Source organism: Ambystoma mexicanum, chromosome 13, assembly GCF_040938575.1.
Source record: "Ambystoma mexicanum isolate Mex_15411 chromosome 13, UKY_AmexF1_1, whole genome shotgun sequence".
Classification (NCBI taxonomy): Eukaryota; Metazoa; Chordata; class Amphibia; order Caudata; family Ambystomatidae; genus Ambystoma; species Ambystoma mexicanum.
Window position 1 is genome coordinate 769,230,947 of NC_090938.1, and position 24,209 is coordinate 769,255,155.

General features: G+C 46.8%; 2 protein-coding genes across 2 annotated transcripts in view; both read left to right on the plus strand.

The window, feature by feature from the left end:
• The first annotated feature begins 282 nt into the window (after positions 1 to 282).
• The window catches only part of LOC138520550 (E3 ubiquitin-protein ligase TRIM39-like), a 936,034-nt gene continuing 912,107 nt past the window's right edge, over positions 283 to 24,209 (plus strand). Inside the window, exons 1-3 of the mRNA XM_069632892.1 lie at positions 283 to 727; positions 5,561 to 5,656; positions 23,832 to 24,170. Of these exons, the coding sequence (XP_069488993.1) occupies positions 314 to 727; positions 5,561 to 5,656; positions 23,832 to 24,170 (849 nt within the window). The 5' untranslated portion in view covers positions 283 to 313. The remainder of the gene's footprint in view (positions 728 to 5,560; positions 5,657 to 23,831; positions 24,171 to 24,209) is intronic.
• On the plus strand, positions 10,413 to 24,057 carry LOC138521931 (TSC22 domain family protein 2-like). The gene is made up of 2 exons (XM_069635107.1): positions 10,413 to 13,614; positions 23,832 to 24,057. The coding sequence occupies exon 1, from the start codon at positions 10,610 to 10,612 to the stop codon at positions 11,753 to 11,755; it is 1,146 nt and encodes a 381-aa protein (XP_069491208.1). The 5' UTR covers positions 10,413 to 10,609; the 3' UTR covers positions 11,756 to 13,614; positions 23,832 to 24,057.

The window sequence follows — 24,209 nt, forward strand, 5'->3', positions numbered from 1 at the left end:
AACTGCATTTTAAAAGCTTTATGCAGGGGGAACCCCTGGAAATCCTCCCCCTGACAGGGATTGCTCTTGCCTACTCGCGGTAATAGGGCAGGGGGGTTCTTCTAAAGTATTTTCCAAGGACTCTTTTTCCAAGTCCACACCAGTCCCTGCTCTACTGAGGACACGCCCACCGAGCTTGATAGGCATGTCCCACAGCCAGTAAATACCTCACGCTCCTCCAGGGTGTGTAAGGAAGGAGTAGGACTGACACGCCCCCTTCAGGGGCTCTGATGAGAAACGAAACTTAACTTCACTTTTTTTGTTATAGCTGAACATGGCCGCAGCCGCCCAGCTCCAGAGCCTGAAGGAGGAGGCCACCTGCTCCATATGCCTGGAATACTTCACAGAGCCGGTGTCTGTGGAGTGTGGACATGCCTTCTGCCTGTCCTGCATCACTCAGTGCTGGGAGGCACTGGGGGCAAACTTCCCCTGCCCTCAGTGCAGAGAAACCTCACAGAACAAAACCCTCCGACCTTACAGGCAGCTGGGGAACATGGTGGAAATGTTAAAACAGCTTCACCTTCCCAATACGACCCCCCAGGAGGAGAATCTGTGCAGAGAACACGAAGAGAAACTGAAACTCTTCTGCGAGGATGACCAGAGACCCATCTGTGTGATTTGCCGGGAATCGAAGGGTCACAGAGCTCACACAGTGCTCCCCATTCCAGAGGCTGCCCAGGAGTACAAGGTAAGGTTGCTAAAGGGACAAGGGGTGTGTGCTAACACAGTGCTCTTCATTTCTGAGGCTGCCCAGGAGTACAAGGTATGTGTGCTATAGGGACATGGGGGTGGGGGTGGGGGTTACACAGTCCTCTCCATGCCAGAAGCTGCCCAGGAGTACAAGGTGTGTGTGCTGTAGGTCTGGGACATGGGGGGGTTCTCACAGACTCTTCATTTCTGAGGCTGTCCAGGAGTACAAGGTATGTGTGCTATAGGGACATGGGGGTGGGGGTTGGGGGTTACACAGTCCTCTCCATGCCAGCAGCTGCCCAGGAGTACAAGGTGTGTGTGCTGTAGGTCTGGGACATGGGTGGGTTCTTACACACTGCTCTTCATTTCTGAGGCTGTGCAGGAATGCATAGTTTGCACTATAGCTCTTTTGCACTATGGCTCTGGGGCGAAAGGAGGCCGTGCATAATGCTTCCCATTCCAGACACTAGTGTCCAGGATTACACAGTATGTGTGCTGTATGTAGGTCAAGGAGACTCGTGGGGGGCAGAGAGTACACATGCCATGGATAGAACCAATGTACATGATATGCGTTGGTTTCAGAATCAGGTGCTGCGTGGAGACTGCCCAAGAGTACACGCGATGAATGTTGCATGTCTTGGGATCCTAAACTCATGGTGAGTGGGGGCTGCCCAAGAGTACATCGGGTGTAAGTGGCAAGTCTTGGGCGCACATATCTCATTTAGTATTTAGTATTTATTTTATTTATATAGCGCACCAGGCCCCAGGGCATCCGGGCGCGTCACTTAGTTACAAGCCTAAAAACAGAACAGTGAAGTATGTACAGTCATTGCTTTAGGAGAAAATATACGAAATATACAAATTTATATAGGAGAAATGCAATATGTAGGCATTGCATCAGGAGAGAAGATACACATTATAGAAAGATATACAAGTTATAAAAGAAATACAGTATATGTACAGATTACAGTAAAGGATATAACAGAGGGCTGTTAACAGTAAAGTTGTAGCTCATGGGTGCACGGTCAAGGCAGGTCTTGGGCACAGCCAGGTTTTTGACTTTGCGCTTGAAGGCCGGGAAGGTAGGTTCAGCTCTGAGAGGATTAGGTAGTGAGTTCCATAGTTTCGAGGCTAGGACCGGAATGAGTAAAGGCTGCCACAGAGTACAGAGGGTGTACGTGGCATGTCTTGGGAACCTAAATCTCCTACTGAGTTCCAGGATGCCCAACAGTACAATGGTGTGTCTGGCATGTTTGGGACCTTGTATCTCATACTGTTTGGAGGCTGCCACAGAGGACAGGGTGTGTGTGTGGCATGTCTTGGTCAGTAATGCACTGCACAGCAGCTGCTATGCCCCATTATGGAATCCCACAGGACATGCAGTAATTCTGCATGGACAGTTGCTGCAGCTTTACATGTCAATATTAACTCCATGTCAGAGCAGCAGATTGTTGGTTTGGGTCCTAAACCCATAAACTTGCAAAGCTGTGGCCTGGCTTCCAATGAGGCTCTTCCTTTAAGGAAATACATAAATGGAGGTTGTTCCCCAATGAACCCCTAAAATCTCACTTCTTTTGACTGCAGCCCCTCTTCTGACTCCAGTCCTCTTTCCCCACTGCTCAACTGCAGCCCCCCACATGGCAAGCTCTCTGCAGATGGGCAATGGTTGGACCCAGCCCTGGGGCACAGTCCCATCACATGCAAGGTTGGTGCTACTCAACTGCACCCCCACTTCACCCAATGGCGAGCTCTCTGCAGATGGGCAATAGTTGGAGCCCTGGGGCGCAGCCCCATCACATGCGAGGCTGGTGCTACTCGACGCCGGGGGAAGAATAGACATGTTCGGCTCAACTCTCATAGGATGGAGGATAAGCCTTTTTTGGGCTATTGGGGGTTGACTATAAAACATATCCTCCTCAATTACAAAGCCAATGGTACTGGCTTTGCCAGTGTTTGGTTCTTTTTGTTTACATCTCACAGTGACAGGCCATTTAAGTGTAAATCACTGTGAAATGTGTTCTTAGCAAGGAGGTGGTGCTGGGAGTCTACTGTACATTAGTGTCAGTACCAGATGCAACGCCCGTGGCTTCACTTCTGGCCTATAACCAGGGTGTGGGCCGATAATGCATGTTAAAGCCTCTCCTCCCCCCGGGTTGCCTTTTCACAGTAAATCATAGTTAATGTTAAGGTTTCTGCTTAACCTTTACTCAATGCAAGTAACGTGGCATGTGCCCAGCATGTGACCTCACACATGACCTCGTGTGCGTGTGCCATGTGTGGATATCCCAAGCCTCCCTGTGGGTGCTCCTGCTGAGGGTGCAAGTCTCGGGACCATAAGTCTCCCACCGCAGGAGGGTCTGCTGAGGAGAAAGGATATGAGCATTGATGACCTTAGGACCTCTATGAACAGAGTGTCTTCCAAGATGGATGAGCTATGGATTGTAAACCAGTCTATGGGAGCAGCTAGAAGACTGAGGGAGCATTCTCTATAAAATGTACATTAGCCTATGGGAGCAGCTAGAAGACTGAGGGAGCATTCTCTATAGAATGTACATTAGCCTATGGGAGTAGCTAGGAGTCTGAGGGAGCATACACTCTAGACTGTACATTAGCCTATGGGAGCAGCTAGAAGACTGAGAGAGCATTCTCTATAGACTGTACATTATCCTATGGGGGCAGCTGGGAGTCTAAGGGAGTGTTCTCTATAGAATGTACATTAGCCTATGGGGGCAGCTAGAAGACTGAGGGAGCATTCTCTATAGACTGTACATTAGCCTATGGGAGCAGCTAGAAGACTGAGGGAGCATTCTCTATAGACTGTACATTATCCTATGGGAGCAACTGGGAGTCTAAGGGAGTGTTCTCTATAGAATGTACATTAGCCTATGGGGGCAGCTAGAAGACTGAGGGAGCATTCTCTATAGACTGTACATTAGCCTATGGGAGCAGCTAGGAGTCTAAGGGAGCATTCTCTATAGACTGTACATTAGCCTATGGGAGTACCTAGGAGTCTGAGGGAGCATTCTCTATAGACGGTACATTAGCCTATGGGAGCAGCTGGGAGTCTGAGGGAGCATTCTCTATAGACTGTACATTAGCCTATGTGAGCAGCTGGGAGTCTGAGGGAGCATTCACTATAGACTGTACATTAGCCCATGGGGGAGCAGCTAGAAGACTGGGGGAGTATTTTCTCTAGACTGTACATTAGCCTATGGGAGTACCTAGGAGTCTGAGGGAGCATTCTCTATAGACGGTACATTAGCCTATGGGAGCAGCTGGGAGTCTGAGGGAGCATTCGCTATAGACTGTACATTAGCCCATGGGGGAGCAGATAGAAGACTGGGGGAGTATTCTCTATAGACTGTACATTAGCCTATGGGAGTACCTAGCAGTCTGAGGGAGCATTCTCTATAGATGGTACATTAGCCTATGGGAGCAGCTGGGAGTTTGAGGGAGCATTCTCTATAGACTGTACATTAGCCTATGGGAGCAGCTAGGAGTCTGAGGGAGCATTCTTTATAGACTGTCCATTAGCCTATGGCAGCAGGTCGGAGTCTGCGGGAGCATTCTTTATAGACTGTCCATTAGCCTATGGCAGCAGGTCGGAGTCTGAGGGAGCATTGACTGTCCATTATCCTATGGGAGCAGTTGGGAGCCTGAGGGAGGTGTACATTAGCCTATGGGAGCAGCTGGGAGTCTGAGGGAGCATTCTTTATAGACTGTACATTAGCCTATGGTAGTACCTAGGAGTCTGAGGGAGCATTCCTTATAGACTGTACATTAGCCTATGGGAGCAGCTAGGAGTCTGAGGGGGCATTCTTTATAGACTGTCCATTAGCCTATGGCAGCAGGTCGGAGTCTGAGGGAGCATTGACTGTCCATTATCCTATGGGAGCAGTTGGGAGCCTGAGGGAGGTGTACATTAGCCTATGGGAGAAGCTAGGAGTCTGAGGGAGCATTCTTTGTAGTCTGTACATTAGCCTATGGGAGCAGCTGGGAGTCGGAGGGAGCATTCTTTATAGACTGTACATTAGCCTATGGGAGTATCTAGGAGTCTGAGGGAGCATTCCTTATAGACTGTACATTAGCCTATGGGAGCAGCTAGGAGTCTGAGGGAGCATTCTTTATAGATTGTCCATTAGCCTATGGCAGTAGGTCGGAGTCTGAGGGAGCATTCTTTATAGACTGTCCATTATCCTATGGGAGCAGCAACAATTCTGAGGGAGCATTCTTTATAAACTGTCCCTTAGCCTATAGGAGCCTATAGGAGCACCTAGGAGTCTGAAGGAGCATACACTCTAGACTGTCTGTTAGCCTGTGGAAGCACCTAGGAGTCTGAAGGAGCATTCTTTATAGACTGTCCATTAGCCTATGGGAGCAGCTGGGAGTCTGAGGGAGCATATATTATAGACTGTCCATTAGCCTATGGGAGCAGCTGGGAGTCTGAGGGAGCATATATTATAGACTGTCCATTAGCCTATGGGAGCAGCTGGGAGTCTGAGGGAGCATATATTATAGACTGTCCATTAGCCTATGGGAGCAGCTGGGAGTCTGAGGGAGCATATATTATAGACTGTACATTAGCCTATGGGAGCAGCTGGGAGTCTGAGGGAGCATATATTATAGACTGTCCATTTGCCTATGGGAGCAGCTGGGAGTCTGAGGGAGCATATATTGTAGACTGTAAGTGATCTTAAGAACATATTATTTATGGACTATATACAAGCATAGGTGACCAGCGAGGCTGTCCTGGGACCCTTCTGCCTTGTTCTGTGTAGATTATGTATTTGCAGGATATCTTTTGACTAACACACTGGTTTTATTCTTTTAGGATAAACTTTACAGCCAGATGGAACATCTGAAAAAAGAGCTGAAGGAGATGCAGGAGTGGGGAGAGGAAGAAAGCAGGAAAGCATCCGAGCTTGAGGTGAGAGTAATGCCTTCATATATGTGTAGAGAGGCTCAGGGCAGAGAGGCACGAGGGTGTCTTTCGAGAGTCCATGGAACAGTGCTGGATGGCTGAGATGTGAGACATCCCCCGACAGTATTGTATTGAATTGATTGTTTATATAGCGCTTATACACAATGTGTTTCAAAGTGCTTCAAGGCAGCGAGGGAACAAGGGAGAATACAGCGACATTCTTATAAGTCCTTGATACATTAAGAATGTGAAATTAACTATCATACTCGGCCTGGCGACATTTCAGATAGTGCAAGAGATGTTGACAGTGATAAGGAGGGGGGGGGATGGGAAGGAGAATTAGACAGACAAGCGGCTACCTTACTAGGCCTGATGACAATTTTGGTAGTGCCGGAATTTAACAAGAGGTGGGGCGGAGGGGGATCAGGGAGAAGGAGAACAAAACGAGCAACTATCCCAGTAGGCCTTAAACAGGGTTGTTTTCACACAAGCATGTGTTTGATCTCATAGTTCAAACTAAAAATGTTTTCCTATAGAGCAGAACTGAGATGGTTGATAACTTTTCCCCTTGAAGAGAGAATTATGAAAGTGAAATTACCTAAGCAAAAATGTAGGAATTGGAGGCGAGGCTCTAGGAGCATTTTAGCCCTAAGAGATGCTGAGCACATGTTTGCAGCTATTTCCAGCAAAAACAGTGCAGAGATTTGGTTTCTGTTAAACTTTACAGGTCAATCCCGTAGCCGAGGAAACCTGGGTAGCCCATTTTGCTGCACTATTCGCCCTTGATTTTGGTAACGACAATGTTCAAGGAAAGGGTGACAAACCATGAGTGGATACTTTCCTTTGACTTGGATGATATCTTGGAGATTATAGCTAAAGCTACTAACTCGCAAGCAACGGGTCCAGATGGACTACCCAACGCAATGTTTAAGGCTTATCCACAAGAATGGGCCCATATCCTGGAAACTTTGTTTCTTAGAATCCTCAACATGTTTCAGTTCACGACTCATTGTTGCAGAACATTCAGCGGGAGTATATATCATTTCCTACGCTATGTAAACACACAAATGATTCAACAGAGCGTTCTAATGAACAGGCTGATTTTTCTTTTTACAATTTTAACATTTCTGCATCTTCTATCCTCACATTCTGGGTTCACACATACACCCTTTTTGTAGAAATCTGCAGATAACAAAAGTATTTTAAAAAAGGGGGAGAGTTATTATCTCAAATTACTGTTATTTACTTTCAATGTGGTATGCATCTCTGAGGAGATTATAATTACCTTTCCTGGTGAGATTACTACCTTAGTATCCTTTTCATCATTGTCCCATAATGGTAAATCCCCTGTGTGCAAATGACAGGGCGTACCATTAATTTTGTAACATATAATTAATATATGAAGAATATATCATACGGTCGAATGAATCTGATAACTCAAGAAAGGTGCTTTTTATCTTAAAGTTAAAAATTTGAAAATACCTTAGTGTCACGTCTTTATCTTGACTTTCATCGTTGCACAAAGATCTGAAGCATCAGAAATGCATTAGTTCTTCAATCTGAACAACATTCAACATATTTTTTATATCAAACATTTTGTAAAAAGAACTATTCTTTTTCTTGTTGGATTTAATTTAGAAAGAGAGCATGTCTAGAATTCCCAGCACTAGGGTAAGTAATTCAGTGTTAGAGGACCATCAAACCTTCTGTGTTATAGATATTCAGTTTGAACCTCACTTCATGCCTGTTGATAAAGGTATTCCTGTTACTACCCCTATTGTTGATCTAATTTACTTAAAATTGACACGTATTGCCAAGAAACCCACAATACTGAACTAGTTACTAACTTACCATAATCACAGCACAGTCAGTCATGAATTCTCCAGTATTTCCACCTCCCAAGAGTTTTCTCGTTTGAATAAACCCGGTATTTTATGTCCCTATAGAACCAATTGTCGTCAAGGATGAATTCCCACTGCTAGACCAGCAATCTCTTTCGGCTGCTGGACCAACCAATCAGCTGTCTCTGAGGGAGATCACATACTATCGAGCATGGCGAAACTGGATGCGTGCAGATGAAAAAAGCTGTAGGGGTACACATATTGGTAATAACAATGTTCTAAACCAGACAGAGAGAGTGTCACGGCTCGCTCCCTTCACTCCCGTTCTCGCTCCCTTCGTTCCCGTCCCCGCCACTTGGGGGCATGTTTTGGGGTTTATTCCCTACTGGACATTTCCTTCGAACCTTATGCTACAGTGTTCTGATGAATTGGGAGCGTTAAAACCTTATTTTCCAAGTTTCTTCCCTTCCGGATCCATTCCAGGTTTTTGGCAGCCAGCATGCTACTTAAATCAAATGACTATGCTTCCCAGAATGCCTTGGCTCATTGCTTCACCTCCTGCTTCCCAGAATGCCTGGCTCACTGCTTCATCTCCTCCCTTTCAGGACAAGGCTGGGTGGAGGATAGGCAACACCTGTGGCTGCAGGTGCAGCAGGCGGCACGCCTGAGGGGTGTGCTCGTTAAGCAGCTTTAAAAGCCTCAGTTTGCTTCAGTCCGGCGCTGGTCATTGTAGCAGTGTTCCTGTTGTGACTAGTCTCTGTTCCTTGTTCCTAGTTTCTGTGCCTAGTACCTAGTTCCAGTTCCTAGCTTTTGTGCCCAGTTCTTAGTTCCAGTATCTTGTTCCTCTGTCCTGGATTTCGGATTAATGTGCTTAATTGATTTATGCTTTCTGAATTTCCCTTTCTGTCTTCCTCTGTCTGCAGACAGCCTTTCTCTGTGCTTAACTCTTTGATGCAGCCCAGTTTGCCGGTGCGTTCTGTCTCTTTATGCTGTCCTGGTTACTGAAAAGCTTGATGCATTAACCTTACTTTTGTAGTATTAGTTTACTGCCTTTTCTCCTTGGATGGGTAGGAAAGGTTTCCTTTTGTGATATCATTTTCCCTGCTCCTGATCCTACTTTATTGAGATTCCATTCCATGTTTTCCATTGCACTTCTGCATTTATTTTCCATTGATTATTAGGTGTGGGTGTTGTTGTAACTAGTTCCAGTGTGTATCCCCTTTTTGTTTTCCTCACAATTTATTATCACAATTCATACTTGCCCTTGACTAGGGTTTTATGTATTTTGTTATCTTTAACGCTTTGCTTTTACAGCCTTCTGGGTCCCTGTTTGAACTACAGGGTTCGTGAAATTACTGACATTCAAGTGGTCTTTCCGGTCCTCGTGAGTACTGTTTGAAAGTTCCTTATTCAGTATTTTACAGAGTGTCAGTTCACAGAATCTGTCCTTGCTTGCCCGCTACGTGGGTTTAGCGCTGTCAGTATCTGTAAGAGCATAGTGGGTAAAGAGTTTGCTGACTTTCCTTTCAGTCATAAGGAGGTCCTAAGTGCTTACCCCACATCCCTTTTCATATATTGGTAATTACTTTATTTGCACTCCTGGGTTTTTATATATACACAAGTCTTGGGTATTATATGCACGTTGTTAGATTCAAAGTTGTTCACTGTGCAATTCTGTGCACTTTTCCCCTTGCCATAGTCAATGCCTTCTTCCTTTCTTAACAGAATGACCAGCCACTATTCCCGTTTGAATATGGCCAGATTAAGAAAGAAAGGCAGCAAGGCTACTAAAAAATGTGTACAGAAAGCTTTGATTACGTTTGCCTGTGATAATCAAATCACTGATCCTGACTTAAATGAACTCCTTGACACGAATGGGTATTTACGTGCAAAATATTTTTCCCACAGCCTGGCCCATCATACATTGCCTGATCCTAGTTCTGTCTTTAATTTTGATCCAGATATGTCCGCACAAGCCTTAGCAGCGGAAAATAAAACACTGTTAGATTTACTAAATACGAGTACATCTGTTGTTGAACCCCATGATTCCGGTTGTGCTTTACCTCAGATTGAACAGTTTCATGATTCAAACATAAAGAATGAAGGGGTTCATTACATAACTTCTGTTTTCAGCCCTCAGTCAACTGCTTACTCCTCTGCACAAGTACTTACTGTAGTCCCTAATGTCAAGAAGTCTGATGTCAGTAGTTTACTTAAGGGTAACACAGACCAAGTCGGTAAGAGAGAGTATAGATCACAAGACTTGCAAGCAGTAAATGACAATGTACAATCAGTAAACGTCCGGATGGCTAGGGTAGGATCCAGCCCTGATGCCACCATGCCTTCCCTTGTGCCTACTGATAGGGATGTACAGTTAAGCCTGGGCATGCTAAAAGCTGAATTTGAGGAGTTAAAACGAGAATACATCAGTTTACTAGAGGAGAATAAAACTTTACGATTTTTTCTGAATACACCTCAAACTTTATCCGTTGATGAAGTGAATACTGTTCAATCTCTGAGTGAGGAGGTTTTAGTAGGTCATGATACTTGTCAATATGAAAAATCTATTGGGAGTGAAAGTCCTCTTTCTTGCACAGCACTTATTCAGAGCACAGATTCTGACAATTGTTCTACCGTTTGTCAGGAATTGCTGTTAGTTGAGGATTTACAAGTCACTCCTTTACCTAAGATTTCCTCTGTAGTAGTCAGTCATAATTGAGAGTTTGAACACATACATGCTTCTGATTCCCAAACATTATCCACAATGGTGGCATACACAGAATCAGTCACTACCGTAGGCTTAGGTTCTGCCCTTGATCTAGCTGCTGAGACTGAAGTAAACATTCAAGCTGATGTGGAAAACGATGCTACCTCTGTGTTCACTCCTTCTTCTGCCAATTTTTGTCACAATGAACAATCAAAGACAGTACATAATTCTTGTTTTGATGGACTCATTCCACAGTATACTAAAACAAAGACCCGGCAGGCGATTCCTGAACTGTTGATTGATAATCTGCCACCTTCAGAAGTTAAGACAAAGGAATAGACACTTGACGAAATCCTGATTAACAGAGACTTTGGAAATGACTCTGTGTCATCCACTAAGGAGAGGTACGGCATGGGTCCAGCTCAGTCTTTGGTTAATGGTGTCATGGAGTCAACTGCCCTAAAGGTGCTTACCATTCCTGAGCCACAAATATGTCTGTCAACTTCTGGAACTCCGGTCTGTCCTCCTACAACCTTGGACTCCTCAATTACCCAGTCCACGGCTCTACAGTCATCGTTGACACACGTGTTTTCAATCAATGAACAATTGCTATGCCAGCCAGTTACTCAAGAGCCTTCACCATGTACGTGGTCAGAGCCAAAGACTTCGACAAGTTTGTCTTCAGCTAACGAGACGGCTTCAGTTTGCATGTCCTCAGCCTCAGACTATCCTTTAGCATGCCAGTTTTCAGCTACAGTGACTCATCCAGTGAATTCTCCTTCTGCCATGGAGCCTCCGGTAGCACATCCTGAGTGTCTGTCTTCGGTCTCAGAACCTACTGCTAGTTTGGCTTCAGTTCATGAAAGACCTGTATCCTGCTCAGCCTCGCTGCCAATATCGGAGGTGCACCTGTCTGCTCTGTTTGATCATGTTGCAGATTCATCTACTTCAGAGCTACCTCCTAAATCTCAACCATTTATTACGGATGAACGTCCAATCTGCCCATCTTATGCTTCAGGAGGATCACCAGAAGGCCTGCCTTTTACACAAGCTAATTCTCCCAACTGCTTGACTGTAGAATTAGCACCTCCCGCATATGCTACATCTGAGTCTGAGACTTCTGCCAAAAACATCAAGCTGGTTCACAACTCGGGAGGGCCTTACATGCAAGGCCGTTGGACTTGCCTGGAGTTTTACAAGAGGGAGACGGATACCATCCGCCATGGCCTAGACATCGAACAGGTAGCCAACCAGGGTAACGGGCTGGACGGTTCACATTTGGGGGCCGGTTTGGATCAGCCGCTTGACAGCTCTTTTGTTGCCGGATCTCACATGAGCCTGAAGGAAGGGACGGGCACGGCCCCCCAACTGCTGCACCATTCGGGTGCTAGTAGTCAAAGGGAGGATATGACTGCTGCAGTTCAAGATGTGCCTGTTATTGCTCCAGCTGCGAGTGTGCCTGATGTACCAAGTACTGCGTCTACCACTCCTATCGGTATGCCAAACGTCCCTGCGGTTGTATCCCACGTGCAAGCAACAAGGTGGCTATATGACTGACACCAGGAATGCCAGCCTTGTACAACCCATTGGACTTCCAGGCCCCCAAGGTGTTGAACAGATGCAATCGAATCTTGGTCACCCTCAACCACAGGTCTTGAACCAGATGGATGATGAGAGAAGATCCGAACCTCTATCTCGGCCGCCACCTTCTTTGTCTGAACATGAACATTTCCTGAAACCTGCAGTTTTCTCACCTCCTGTGTGTAAGCCCTCAGCAGGGGGGCTACCAGAGCATCTATCATTAGCCAAAGCATGTTGCACCAGCCAGCCTTCCTCCTCAATGATGTATGAGTGTTCGCTCCCAGAGACTGAGCTTCCTGGACCTTCCAACTCTGCTTCGGGTCCTGCAAGTCCTTCATGCTTTTCTTCAACCCATGAGCCTCTTCCTCACCGAAAACCTGCCTATGGCTCTTATAGACTGCAGCCTGATTCTATTCATTCCAGTCCTTCTGCTTCTTCCCGTGGATCATCGTTTTCGTCAGTGCCACCTCCAAAGACAAAGCGCTCCTGTCATGGAAGGAAGATGTTTTGTGCGAGTAGCGGCCGCCTGGAGTCGGCCGTGGGAGGGGGTATAGTGTCACGGCTCGCTCCCTTCGCTCCCGTTCTCGCTCCCTTCGTTCCCGTCCCCGCCACTTGGGGGCATGTTTTGGGGTTTATTCCCTACTGGACATTTCCTTCGAACCTTATGCTACAGTGTTCTGATGGATTGGGAGCGTTAAAACCTTATTTTCCAAGTTTCTTCCCTTCCGGGTCCATTGCAGGTTTTTGGCAGCCAGCATGCTACTTAAATCAAATGACTATGCTTCCCAGAATGCCTTGGCTCACTGCTTCACCTCCTGCTTCCCAGAATGCCTGGCTCACTGCTTCATCTCCTCCCTTTCAGGACAAGGCTGGGTGGAGGATAGGCAACACCTGTGGCTGCAGGTGCAGCAGGCGGCACGCCTGAGGGGTGTGCTCGTTAAGCAGCTTTAAAAGCCTTAGTTTGCTTCAGTCCGGCGCTGGTCATTGTAGCAGTGTTCCTGTTGTGACTAGTCTCTGTTCCTTGTTCCTAGTTTCTGTGCCTAGTACCTAGTTCCAGTTCCTAGCTTTTGTGCCCAGTTCTTAGTTCCAGTATCTTGTTCCTCTGTCCTGGATTTCGGATTAATGTGCTTAATTGATTTATGCTTTCTGAATTTCCCTTTCTGTCTTCCTCTGTCTGCAGACAGCCTTTCTCTGTGCTTTACTCTTTGATGCAGCCCAGTTTGCCGGTGCGTTCTGTCTCTTTATGCTGTCCTGGTTACTGAAAAGCTTGATGCATTAACCTTACTTTTGTAGTATTAGTTTACTGCCTTTTCTCCTTGGATGGGTAGGAAAGGTTTCCTTTTGTGATATCATTTTCCCTGCTCCTGATCCTACTTTATTGAGATTCCATTCCATGTTTTCCATTGCACTTCTGCATTTATTTTCCATTGATTATTAGGTGTGGGTGTTGTTGTAACTAGTTCCAGTGTGTATCCCCTTTTTGTTTTCCTCACAATTTATTATCACAATTCATACTTGCCCTTGACTAGGGTTTTATGTATTTTGTTATCTTTAACCCTTTGCTTTTACAGCCTTCTGGGTCCCTGTTTGAACTACAGGGTTCGTGAAATTACTGACATTCAAGTGGTCTTTCCGGTCCTCGTGAGTACTGTTTGAAAGTTCCTTATTCAGTATTTTACAGAGTGTCAGTTCACAGAATCTGTCCTTGCTTGCCCGCTACGTGGGTTTAGCGCTGTCAGTATCTGTAAGAGCATAGTGGGTAAAGAGTTTGCTGACTTTCCTTTCAGTCATAAGGAGGTCCTAAGTGCTTACCCCACATCCCTTTTCATATATTGGTAATTACTTTATTTGCACTCCTGGGTTTTTATATATACACAAGTCTTGGGTATTATATGCACGTTGTTAGATTCAAAGTTGTTCACTGTGCATTCTGATCCATAAATCCATAATAGTGGAATGACTAGACCGGTACTCTCAACCAGTCCTTGCATGAACTTGACGGCCATTTCTAGAGGAACAATATATGAACTAGAACGTTGCTGTCAGTCTGCTAACCATTAGCTTATAAATCATTGCCCATCGGGGGGGGTGGGGGGGGGGGGGAGTGGAGTAGCAGCAAAGAAGTGCTGCCCGCCCCGTGATTGAGGGCCCGAAAGGTATTTGCACCAAAAACGGCAGTGCTAAACCTCGGAACAAAATCGATGAGGAGGTGAATCCTTGTGGTACACATGGGTGAAGTCTGGAGGTCAGGGAGGACCTGTGGAGGAGGGAACTGAGTGAGCTCCGGAATGGCTGGGAGGAGGAGCTCAGGATGAAAGTAATGGACCGGTAGGTTGGGATGCAGAGAGAGGGGCACAGGGGCCTGGAACCAGGGCTGGAGCTGGAATATCACCACAGTCCTCTGTGTGGAGGTGGGAGATAAAGTCCCCCCACCCCCGGCTACCCCTCCTGGAATCACAGAGTCCTGAATCCTGAAGCTTAGTTCCATTCACAGTGCTTTGAGGGCGTGAGACTCGGTGACAACAGAAAGTTTACCTGCAGAAGCAAACCGGAGCGCGCCCTCCCAGAGTCCGACTCCTGTCGGTGTCTGTGACTTCCTAACACATCTATCCCCGCCTGGCAGTGGAACTATAGAACCAGAGACTGCAGTATCTCTGGAACACATCGACAACCACAGCCAGCTATGTATTACCACCTACCGCTAGCTGACACACTACACTAGCAGCCAGACACTAGGATCAACGAGGGGTCGGGTCTACTAATAACAACCACCCATTGGGCTTGGGTACTGTAAGGAAGGCATGATCTCAAACAGTGAAGACAGACACAAGTGATCACAGTTCAAGGGTGTTTATTGAACTTCAATGGGTTGGATGAACGCCTATCTAACCCTATATTTAAGGATGGGACCAGGCTACAACCATCAAAGTAAAAATAACACAGTCCTAGTGGAGTCTTTTTAAAATAAAAAGGGCCTATGCTAATAAACCTATTGCCAATCCCTTCTTCTAAATACAAATGGTGTGGGAAAATGATGAATGCAAAAGAAAGAGTGTTCAATAAAAAATATGTCAGGGCAGCCGGTCAATTAGCTTCCCTTCCCCACGTTTTCAGCACGGGGCAAGGTGGCACACTCGAGTTTAGCAAAGATTCTGGCTTCTCCAGCACAAGGATGCAGTTCAGGATATAAACCAGGGCCTTCTGCGACAAAGTCTCTTTCCCAATAAAGTCTCTCATTCGTAAAATGGCTTCGATACAAAATACAACGTCAAAGTTACTTTCTCTTCAGGAGTCTCACGCTTACAAAGGGCCTCATTACACGGTAGGCGGTAACCATGGCGCTATTAGCGCCATGGTTGCCGCCGGTATTTTACCATGTCCGCCTTGGTGGATGGCGGAATTACCGCCCTATTCCAAGGTGAGCGGGGGCGGTAATTCCCCATTCACCAAGGCACTTCCCCATTCCCATTTTTGCCCCCACAGGGCTCAATGGCAATGGGGAAGGTGCTAATTACAGTACCGCAAATTGCGGTACCGTAATTAGCACGAAGGTCCCTTTGCGGCACCCTAATTTAACGGCTGGTAAAACCAGCCGTTAAGGTCAGGTCCCGCAAAGGAAACTCGTAGTAAGGCGGTAAGGGTTTACCGGTACCGGTGCCCTTACCGGTACCGGTAAACCCTTACCGCCTACCGTGTAATGTGGCCAAAAGTCTCGGGTGCATTGTTTACCCTGGGTCTCTCTCAGCCGGGCTCCGACCCCTTTGATACACCAATTCACAATAGGTCTCTCTCGATCGGGCTCGGACCTTGCACTCTCGCTTTCCCCTTTTTCACAGTTCGATAAATTCACAATAGGTCTCACTCAGCCGGGCTCAGACCTTGATGCATTTATTCCTAATCGAAGACTTTCCACTGTGCAATGGATTTTACTTATATCCTTGCAGGACCACTTTGATTCATTCTTATTCGATTTCTATTCTTTGTTTTCACATTATGATATGATATGATAGGTTATTTATAATGCGCTTAATACCCAGAGGTTTCTAAGCGCGGACCCGGGGATCGAACCTGTGGTGCTCCGCGTCGTCTTGCTTCCAAGGCGAGCACGCTGACCCCTGAGCTATCCTCCGATTGACATATTACACTTCCTTTTGCCACTTTTTGTGGGATACATCAGTCAGAGACCTTCAATTGGGCACACACGCAGTGCCAAACCACTCTGCTATTTTTTATCTTCGTTCATGTTAAATTTTCAAACAATTCATCAGCCGTCTGGCCTTTACCTGCGTCTTTCATCAAACGCTTCAACGTTCGCTTTTTCATGTAACAATGTTACTGCTTGCAACCTTCGTTTCAACACAGACCGGTCTCGTGCAGTTTTCTTCAACTCACCGGCTGTGTTGATTTCTCTGTATGCGGCTTTGTTCTCGGAGCCAAGGACGATACCACAGTGGCTGCTGCTCCTCCCAGACTCGGTCATTCATGCAGGAAGGCCTCGGAAATCTCAGGCACACAATGCAGGATTCTTCGGTTTCCCTTGATGGCCTTACACATGCTGCTTTCAAGTTCCTACGAGTATAACGATCACTCGTCGAAAAGGTCAAGGGTATCTCCTTCCTTGTTCTCCTTTCTCGGTCTGCCGTCTCTCTCCATTGGCTCACCTGCTGCCTGGGAAAAACCACGCCTTCGTGTGCTTTGCCTCGCTCAAATTGTGCTCTCGTACTCTGCCTTTTATCCGTGTGGGGAAGTTCAATTGAAGTCAGGTGTGTATTGTCAAAGGTAATTGCCTGACTCTGCCTGACCATGGTAGTCAGACAGGTCAGGTACATTGCTCAGTTATTAGTCTGTTTTCTCCCAGAGTGGGCGGTCGGTGTAGCAGTGTTCGTGTAGGGAAGGGGAGGGAGTTAAAGTTCCCCGGTATCCTACCTGCTAGGAGGGGTTAAAGGTGTTAGAGGGAAAGGGATACTGCATCTCGCCATCAGGTGTCCCACTCCCACTCCCCAAGTACCCCTGACCCAGATGATCCTCCCGCACTGGCCCACCCCCAGGGTCTGGATCCAAAGAGGATGGCCGTGCCCTGGCCACCTGAGAGAGAGATCCGTGGGGACTAGCGGGTGAGACACCCTCTGGTTTCTCACAGTACCCAGCGCCAACCAGCAAGGAACACAAGTAGCTACTACAACCCATTGTCAGGCGCTGGGAGTCACCTCCAGACAATCTGCTAACCAGAGCCCTATGGCCGAACGGAATTGAGGCAAGGGACACATCAGGATTTTAAAAAAGCCCCCTCCCCAGGTCAACAGTGAAACGGTGCATGGGAAGCCCTGCAGAAGAGGGGCTGGTAAAAGGATCTATTACAAGGAGGCACGGCAAAAAAGGAGATAGAGGGAGCGGGGCAGGACAGAGTGCAGAGGGAATTGTCTGGAAGACTATACAGAGGGCAAAAGTGTGATACCCACGCTACACCCAATTATGAAAATGGATAAGTATAAGGGCAAGAAACCAAACCATCAGTTTAAGATTGATGCATATAGGACAGGAGGGCCCAAAACACAACAAGCACCGGAGACACGACCATAGTCGACAATGGAGGACACGGGAAACACAGAATCTCAGGCTACCCAGGAAATCTTGAGAGCCGTACACGAGGCAAAGACAAAGCTGGAGCAAAGGATAGATGCAGTAGGTCTGGATGTCAGTCTCCGGAGATAGTACCTGCATAAGTGTCAGCGCGAGTAGGAGAAGCGGAAGAGCGTATATCGTCTGTCGAAGATGTAATAACCCCCTTGAGACATGATAAAAATGTAGAAAAGGACGCAGCAGATGGAAGAAAGATGGGCCCACATGGGCTGTCTAAATGTTTCTCAATTGAAAGGGCACGTAGTACGAAGTAAGGAGCCACTGCGAGGTGTCCCACCAAGACAAATCATTGCCAAGCTGTTAAATTACCACGATCGAGATGTAATCTTACAAGCAGCAAGAAAGAAGGGAACTCTGGAGTATAATGGGGCAAGGATTGCAATATACCCCGACTTCATCAAAGCGGTACAAAATGCGCAGCAATCCTTTGACGCGGTGCGCAGGAAGCTAGGGGAAAAAGAAATGAAGTATGCCACAATTTATCCAGCAACACTAAAAGTCTGCAGACCTCAGGGAGTTAGGTTCGTCACGCGCCCTACTGATGCATGGGACGGGACAGAAACAATCGTCCCACTGCAATGCATAAAGCAGAAGGGGCAAAACAAAAATGCAGGAACAGAAATGGCCCCCACGGTGAGAAGGGAAAAGTAGTTGGAAGTCAGTTAACAGCAGATATGCAAGATAGACTGCAAATAATTGACATTGATGTGGGCCCAGGAGGTGGGTGGAGTGGGGAGGGGGAGAATGAGAGCAACAACAGTGAATAAGCAACAGACTCAAGTGGGTAAAAATCAAGATTTCGGGTAGAGCGGCCAGCAGGCATAGCCCCCCTTGCAAATCCCGAGACCCCTATCAAGGGTTCGGACGAGCAATAGTTGTTTTGGGGTCAACAGATAAGTTGGGGGGAAATATAGGGTGGGGGAGGGTGGTGTTGTTGCGTTTGTTCGAGAGGTGAAGGGGCAGGGAGCGAGAGAATATGGGTAGTTAGATATGCACAAATGCAGTTCGGTATACATCTTGACTTAACAACAAGGCAAGGGATCTCGCACCTGGGAAAGGACAACGCAGAGGCAAATGACACTACACGGAACGATGCAAGGAGAATGTAGGGTTGTGAAATTATGAGATGTAGAGAGGGGCTGGTGACAAAGTATTTGATGAGGCAGAAAGCCTGCATAGTACTATTGCAGGAAACGCACTTGATGGCTCAGAGTGTAGGTTTCTGGGCAGGGGTCAATACACGTTGGTGGAACATGCGGGATACTACAGAGGCTCCAGCGGGTTGGCAGTCCATATCAGTCGTATGTTACTCACTGCACCTATACTGCTAGGGGCGATGTCGTCTCGGAGGTAGACAAAGCCACAAGGCCGGGATCGACAATGAGCTTGATTCGAAAACGACCTCCCAGAATATAAGCCTCCTCAACTTGAGGGAAACTCTTTTTTACGACACACCCCTCTGCTGTTATTAAAAGACAGACAGAGGAGTTGATCTCACAAAAGAGCGGGGAACACACGCACCGCTTACACCAATGCTGAAAAAGAAATAACAAGCGTTAATGGCCCGAACACCAATAAACACTTGCAATCTCACTAGAGAGCGGAACAAGTACCTTGTTATTGTCTTGCTAAGGACAGGATTCCCAAACCTAAAGAAACCATGGGTAATGAGTACTGGATAGACAGAAGAACCCCTAATACCACCCCACTCCCAGTCAGGGTTCAATTCTTACCACCAAAATGTAGGTCAAAGCCGAACCAAAAGGTAACAACAACGGGAGAAAATAACAAACGGGAAGGTTAGTGTAGGATACTACCCCGGGCGGCACGAGGGACGCACTGGTGACGGGATGGTGCACTGATCAGCAGAGCGTTCAATGTGCACTAGAATTTCCAAGGGTTGAGCGGTTCGTTACTGGAGACAGTTCACTATACGGATGTTAAACAATAGCATGAAGAAAGGTAATCCAAAGTTGCTGGTAGCTGCAAGGCGTTATGGTACAGGTAGTTCGGGAGCACTGGTATGAGGGAGCCGGGTGATAGAGAGCAGAAATACAATTTGTTCCCAGAAATAACTCAGATAGCTTACCGCAGCATGAAGAGTTAAAGTTGCATAAGGACAGTGAAGCGCTGAAGGTGTCAAAAGGCGATGCTGCCCTACTGCAGTATGCCGCAAGGTACGGGAAGCAGAGTTTGGAGGGAAGCGGGCTGGAATAGGAGAGGAGTCCCACACCGGTAAGCGTCGTAATGGAATCGGAGAGAGATAGCAGGTCAAGGCAGTCCGAGGTCATATAGCAGAAAGGCAAAACTTTAGCAGAATCGAGAGGCAAGGTCAGGTCCAAAAACGAAGCAGGAGTCAAAAGCCGGATATCCACAAGTAAGTCTCAAGCAAGGACGAAAAGTAGTTCGTCGGAGGAACGGAATGGCACAACTTCAATTAGAAGCACTGGAGCACAGGAAGGGATGACTATTTAACTTCCTGGGAGGGCGGAGACAGAACATGGACAGGCCGTCGTAGCGTACGCTGGTTCCTCACTTGACTCGGGAGGAATGTCTTTGTTGTCAATCTCCATGGCAACCTCCATTTACTCCACATGAAAGGGCTGCCAGACCGAATCTTGCGGCAGGATTGTTGTCCGTTCTTGGGTGATTTCCGAGGTCGCTGCGTGGCCACAGACCTGCGCGTGACATCATAGCATTCCATTCCAGTTGGGTCAAGTGGAGAGAGAAGGGGAGGACGATATCTGGTAGTGACCAGGGGAATTATGGGGGGAAGCAATTACCATACTGAATGTGTACGCACCTCCACCATTACAACCGGACTTACTTAACAAGATACAGGCGATATTGGCAACACATGGTGCAAATGTAACCATAGTGAGAGGTGACTTTACTGACGTCCTTCACGGACGAATAGATGTCCTCAGATGGGGGAACTCCCGGGCGGGAGACGCGCACCAAACTGGCGACCTTTGTGGAGGCAACAGGATTATGGGATGTCTGGAGAGGGTTACACTCCGGTAAAAGACAGTTCTCGTACTATTGCTGAGCACACAACTCAATGTCTCGCTTAGACTACTTTTTGGTACAATGTACCATCACCAGAAGGGTATTGGAAGCGGAATACCTGACAAGAGGGATATCGGATTATGCCCCGCTGTATATTACGATAAGAGGGGAGGGACTGCAGGGGAAAGGGGAGTGGGGACTAAACACATACCACCTAGGGATTGAGACAATACGGGAGGAGATGAAAGACTGTACGGAGGAATACTTTGAATTGAATGAGGGCACAGTGAAGAGTGGCTGCAAACTTTGGGAAGTATAACACAGTAGTAGTAGTAGTAGTAGAAAGAAAGGAAAAGCTGGAGACACTAGAAGAAGAAGAGGTGGCTAGGACAGAAAAGAGGCACGTAGACGAACAAGCAATAGAATCTAAAATAGAGATGCTAAAAGTTGCTGGGCAATACAAAGAAGTGGTGACAGATGAGGCAAAAAAGGCATGCTGGGCCATGAAAGCCAGAGTGTATGAACTCGGGTCCAAAGGTGAAAGGATGCTTGCATGGTTGGAGAAACGGGAGGAGGAGTCCAGATGGGTTAAGGACATAAGTAATGAGGAGGGAACAATCTACACGGAAGGGGAAAAAATAGTAGACAACTTCGCACATTTTTTACCTGGGGCTATACAGTGCGGTCTCAGGGCCTACAGAGATCCTACAGAGATTGAAATTGGGAGATACTTAGATGGGGTAAACCTGCCGCAGGTAGCTGAACAAACGCGACCAGTAATGGATATTGATATAACGATGGATGAAGTACAAGAGGTAATTAAGAGCTTAAATTCGGGGAAACCCCAAGACCAAATGGAATCCCGAATGAATTTTGGAAATAAATCAGAGACAAGGTGGTCAAGCCAATGTGGGACATGTTCATGGAAAACTGTGCACAAGGCACACTCTGACGTGAAAATGGCTACAATAGTGATAATACACAAAAAAGGTAAACCCACCGATAAATGTGCCTCGTACCGTCCCATATCTTTGCTGAATGGAGAGGCACAGGTCCTAGCCAAGATACTAGCAACATGGCTAGTAGGGGTAATAAGCAAACTAATGAACTCGGGTCAATGTGGTTTTGTTCCAGGAAGAGCAAAAGGATGAACCTGAGAAGGGCACATTACACTTTAGTATTATCTGACTCATTGGAGGGTCCCCAGGCAATAATGGCACTAGAGAAGGCCTTTGGTTTGGTGCAATAGGCCTGGGCCCCAACTTCATAAGATAGAAGAAACTACTAAATGCACAACCACTCGCGAAAGTTAGAGTGAATGGGCACATATCCCGTATCTTCCCGCTCCAGAGGGGCGCGAGACAAGGATGTCCACTGTCGCCGCTGCTATTCCTCATAGCAATTGAACCACTAGCTGAGTGCATTAGAGCGGATCCTACAATTCAAGGGTTCCGATGGCCCAGGAACTGGGAAGATAAAATCTCTCTATATGCAGACGATCTTCTGATATATCTGAGGGATCCCAGAAGAACGGGCCCAAGGGTAATGGATACCATACGGGAGTTCGGAATTTACTCCAGTCTGGAGAGTTAACTGGGAGAAATCAGTCATAATACCAGTACAGCATGGAAAAGATGCAGTCCCTGAGGAATGACCCCTCGGGGTGGAGCAAGGGGGATTTAAGTAGCTGGGTATAACCGTGCAAAAGGAAGAACATGTGTTTCTTAAAAATAATCTAGAACCAATAAATCGCAGACTACAAGAAGACGCTGAACATTGGTCTAACCTACCTATAACACTGCTCGGAAGGGTCAATTTATTAAAAATGATGGCACTGCCCAGACTGCTATATGTCTTGCAGAACACTTCAGTGAAAACACCCAAGATACAGTTCACAAGCATCGAAGCTATAAAGAGGACTATTATGGGGTGACAAGAATCCACGCATAGCCCTCCGGATGCTCTCAAAAGCGGTATATGAAGGAGGGGTAGGACTGCCGGATATATGGAAATACTACTGGGCGGCCCATCTGCTGGTAGCAAAGGAGTGGGTATTTGTTGGGGAAATCTAGCTCACACAAGACTGAAACTGTCGCGAATGGAAGGCTGAACCACCTTACAGATACTGTACGGAAGCCAGGGCGAAGGGTACTCTCCCCCCAGCAGGATCGAGATTGGTGCAGATCAGGAAGGAAGTCACACACGCAATGGGATGGAAGGGGAAAGCTACCAGACAGTCCCCACTGTGGGAAAATCCCAATATTAGATATAAAAGCTAGGGAGGCAGCCACATTGGGTGGAAAAGGAAATATGCAGACTGGGAGATATAGTGGATAATAGAGATTAACCCATTCCAACAATGCAGGCAAAATATGTAACTGGGCCCGGAAGAATTCTTCAAATACATGAGACTAAAACACGCTGTAGAAGCTCAATTTGGAGGGGAATTGGACTTCCCCAAACACCCCCTCCTCGCCCGGAGATTAATCTATTCACAGAGAAAATAGAGGGAAAGGGATAACAACACTATATCAAGTCATAAATAACCCCCCCCCATGTCACACCTGAAAGGGAGATGGGAAAGAGACCCAGGAACCCAGGAGGAGGAAAAATGGATAGAAGCGCAAGTGGCTTCAAGAGAGGGGAATGTATCATCCAGGATGAGGCTCATACAATACAACGTTCTGCACAGAGTACACCATTCCAGAGATAGACTGCATAACATCGGTAGAGTAATGAATGACCGGTGTCTCAAATGTGGAAGGGAAGTGGGAACATTCCTAAGATGATGTCACTGCATATAAGAGGGGAGTGTGAAGGAAGTAGAGGGGAAGAGACACTGATACACATACCATCAATGGTGGTAAAAAGGGACCTAGTGGCAAAATGGGAGACCTAGGAAATGCCCACTATGGGAACCTGAGAGATTGGAATGGACCATTTCAGTAGAATGGAGGAGACCATGTACAGGAATAGGGGGGGGGAATCCATGAGGAAGTGACAGAAGATATGGGGGAAATGGGACATGGATGCCTGAGAGAAGGGGCACATCTGTACGAGATACTACAGGAGGGGGGAGGCAGGGGGTTGGGGGCAAGGGAAGGAAGGGGGTAGAATGAGGGAGAGGAAGGAGGAATGGGATAGGACGAATGGTCAACACTAACAAAAATGTGTATTTGAACAAGGATATGATGAATAATATTGGAATATGGAGAACACTTAATAAAAACTGGTTTATAAACAATAATCATTGCCAATCGGTAATTCACGTGCGTTAGGTTTATGATTTTAAGAGTTATTGAGAGGGAACCACTACAGGTGTTATATGTAAGATATTGTATGATAGTTAATATAATAATCAGAAATATAATGCGTCTATTGTTTGTTTAAATCTATTTTTAAGGGAAACATTATGAAGCAGAGAGAGAACATCCTTAGTACATTTGAGCACCTGAAGCAGTTCCTGGAGAAGGAGAAACAGCAGCTGCTCAGCAGACTGGAGAAGGAGCAAGAGGAGAAGATGAAGAAGATTCAGGAGAAACTGACCCGACTGGAGAAGCAGCAAAGCACCCACAGGAGCCTGATCACAGAGCTGGAGAGGAAGTGCCAGCAGCAGGACGTGGATCTACTGAAGGTGAGAGGGAATCAGAAACCTATAGAACTAGCGCAGCAATCCACCCACAGGGGCCTGATCCCAGAGATGGAACAGAGGTATCAGCAGCAGGACAGGGAGCTACTGAAGGTGAGACAGGAATCTATAGACCTGTACGAGCAACGATCC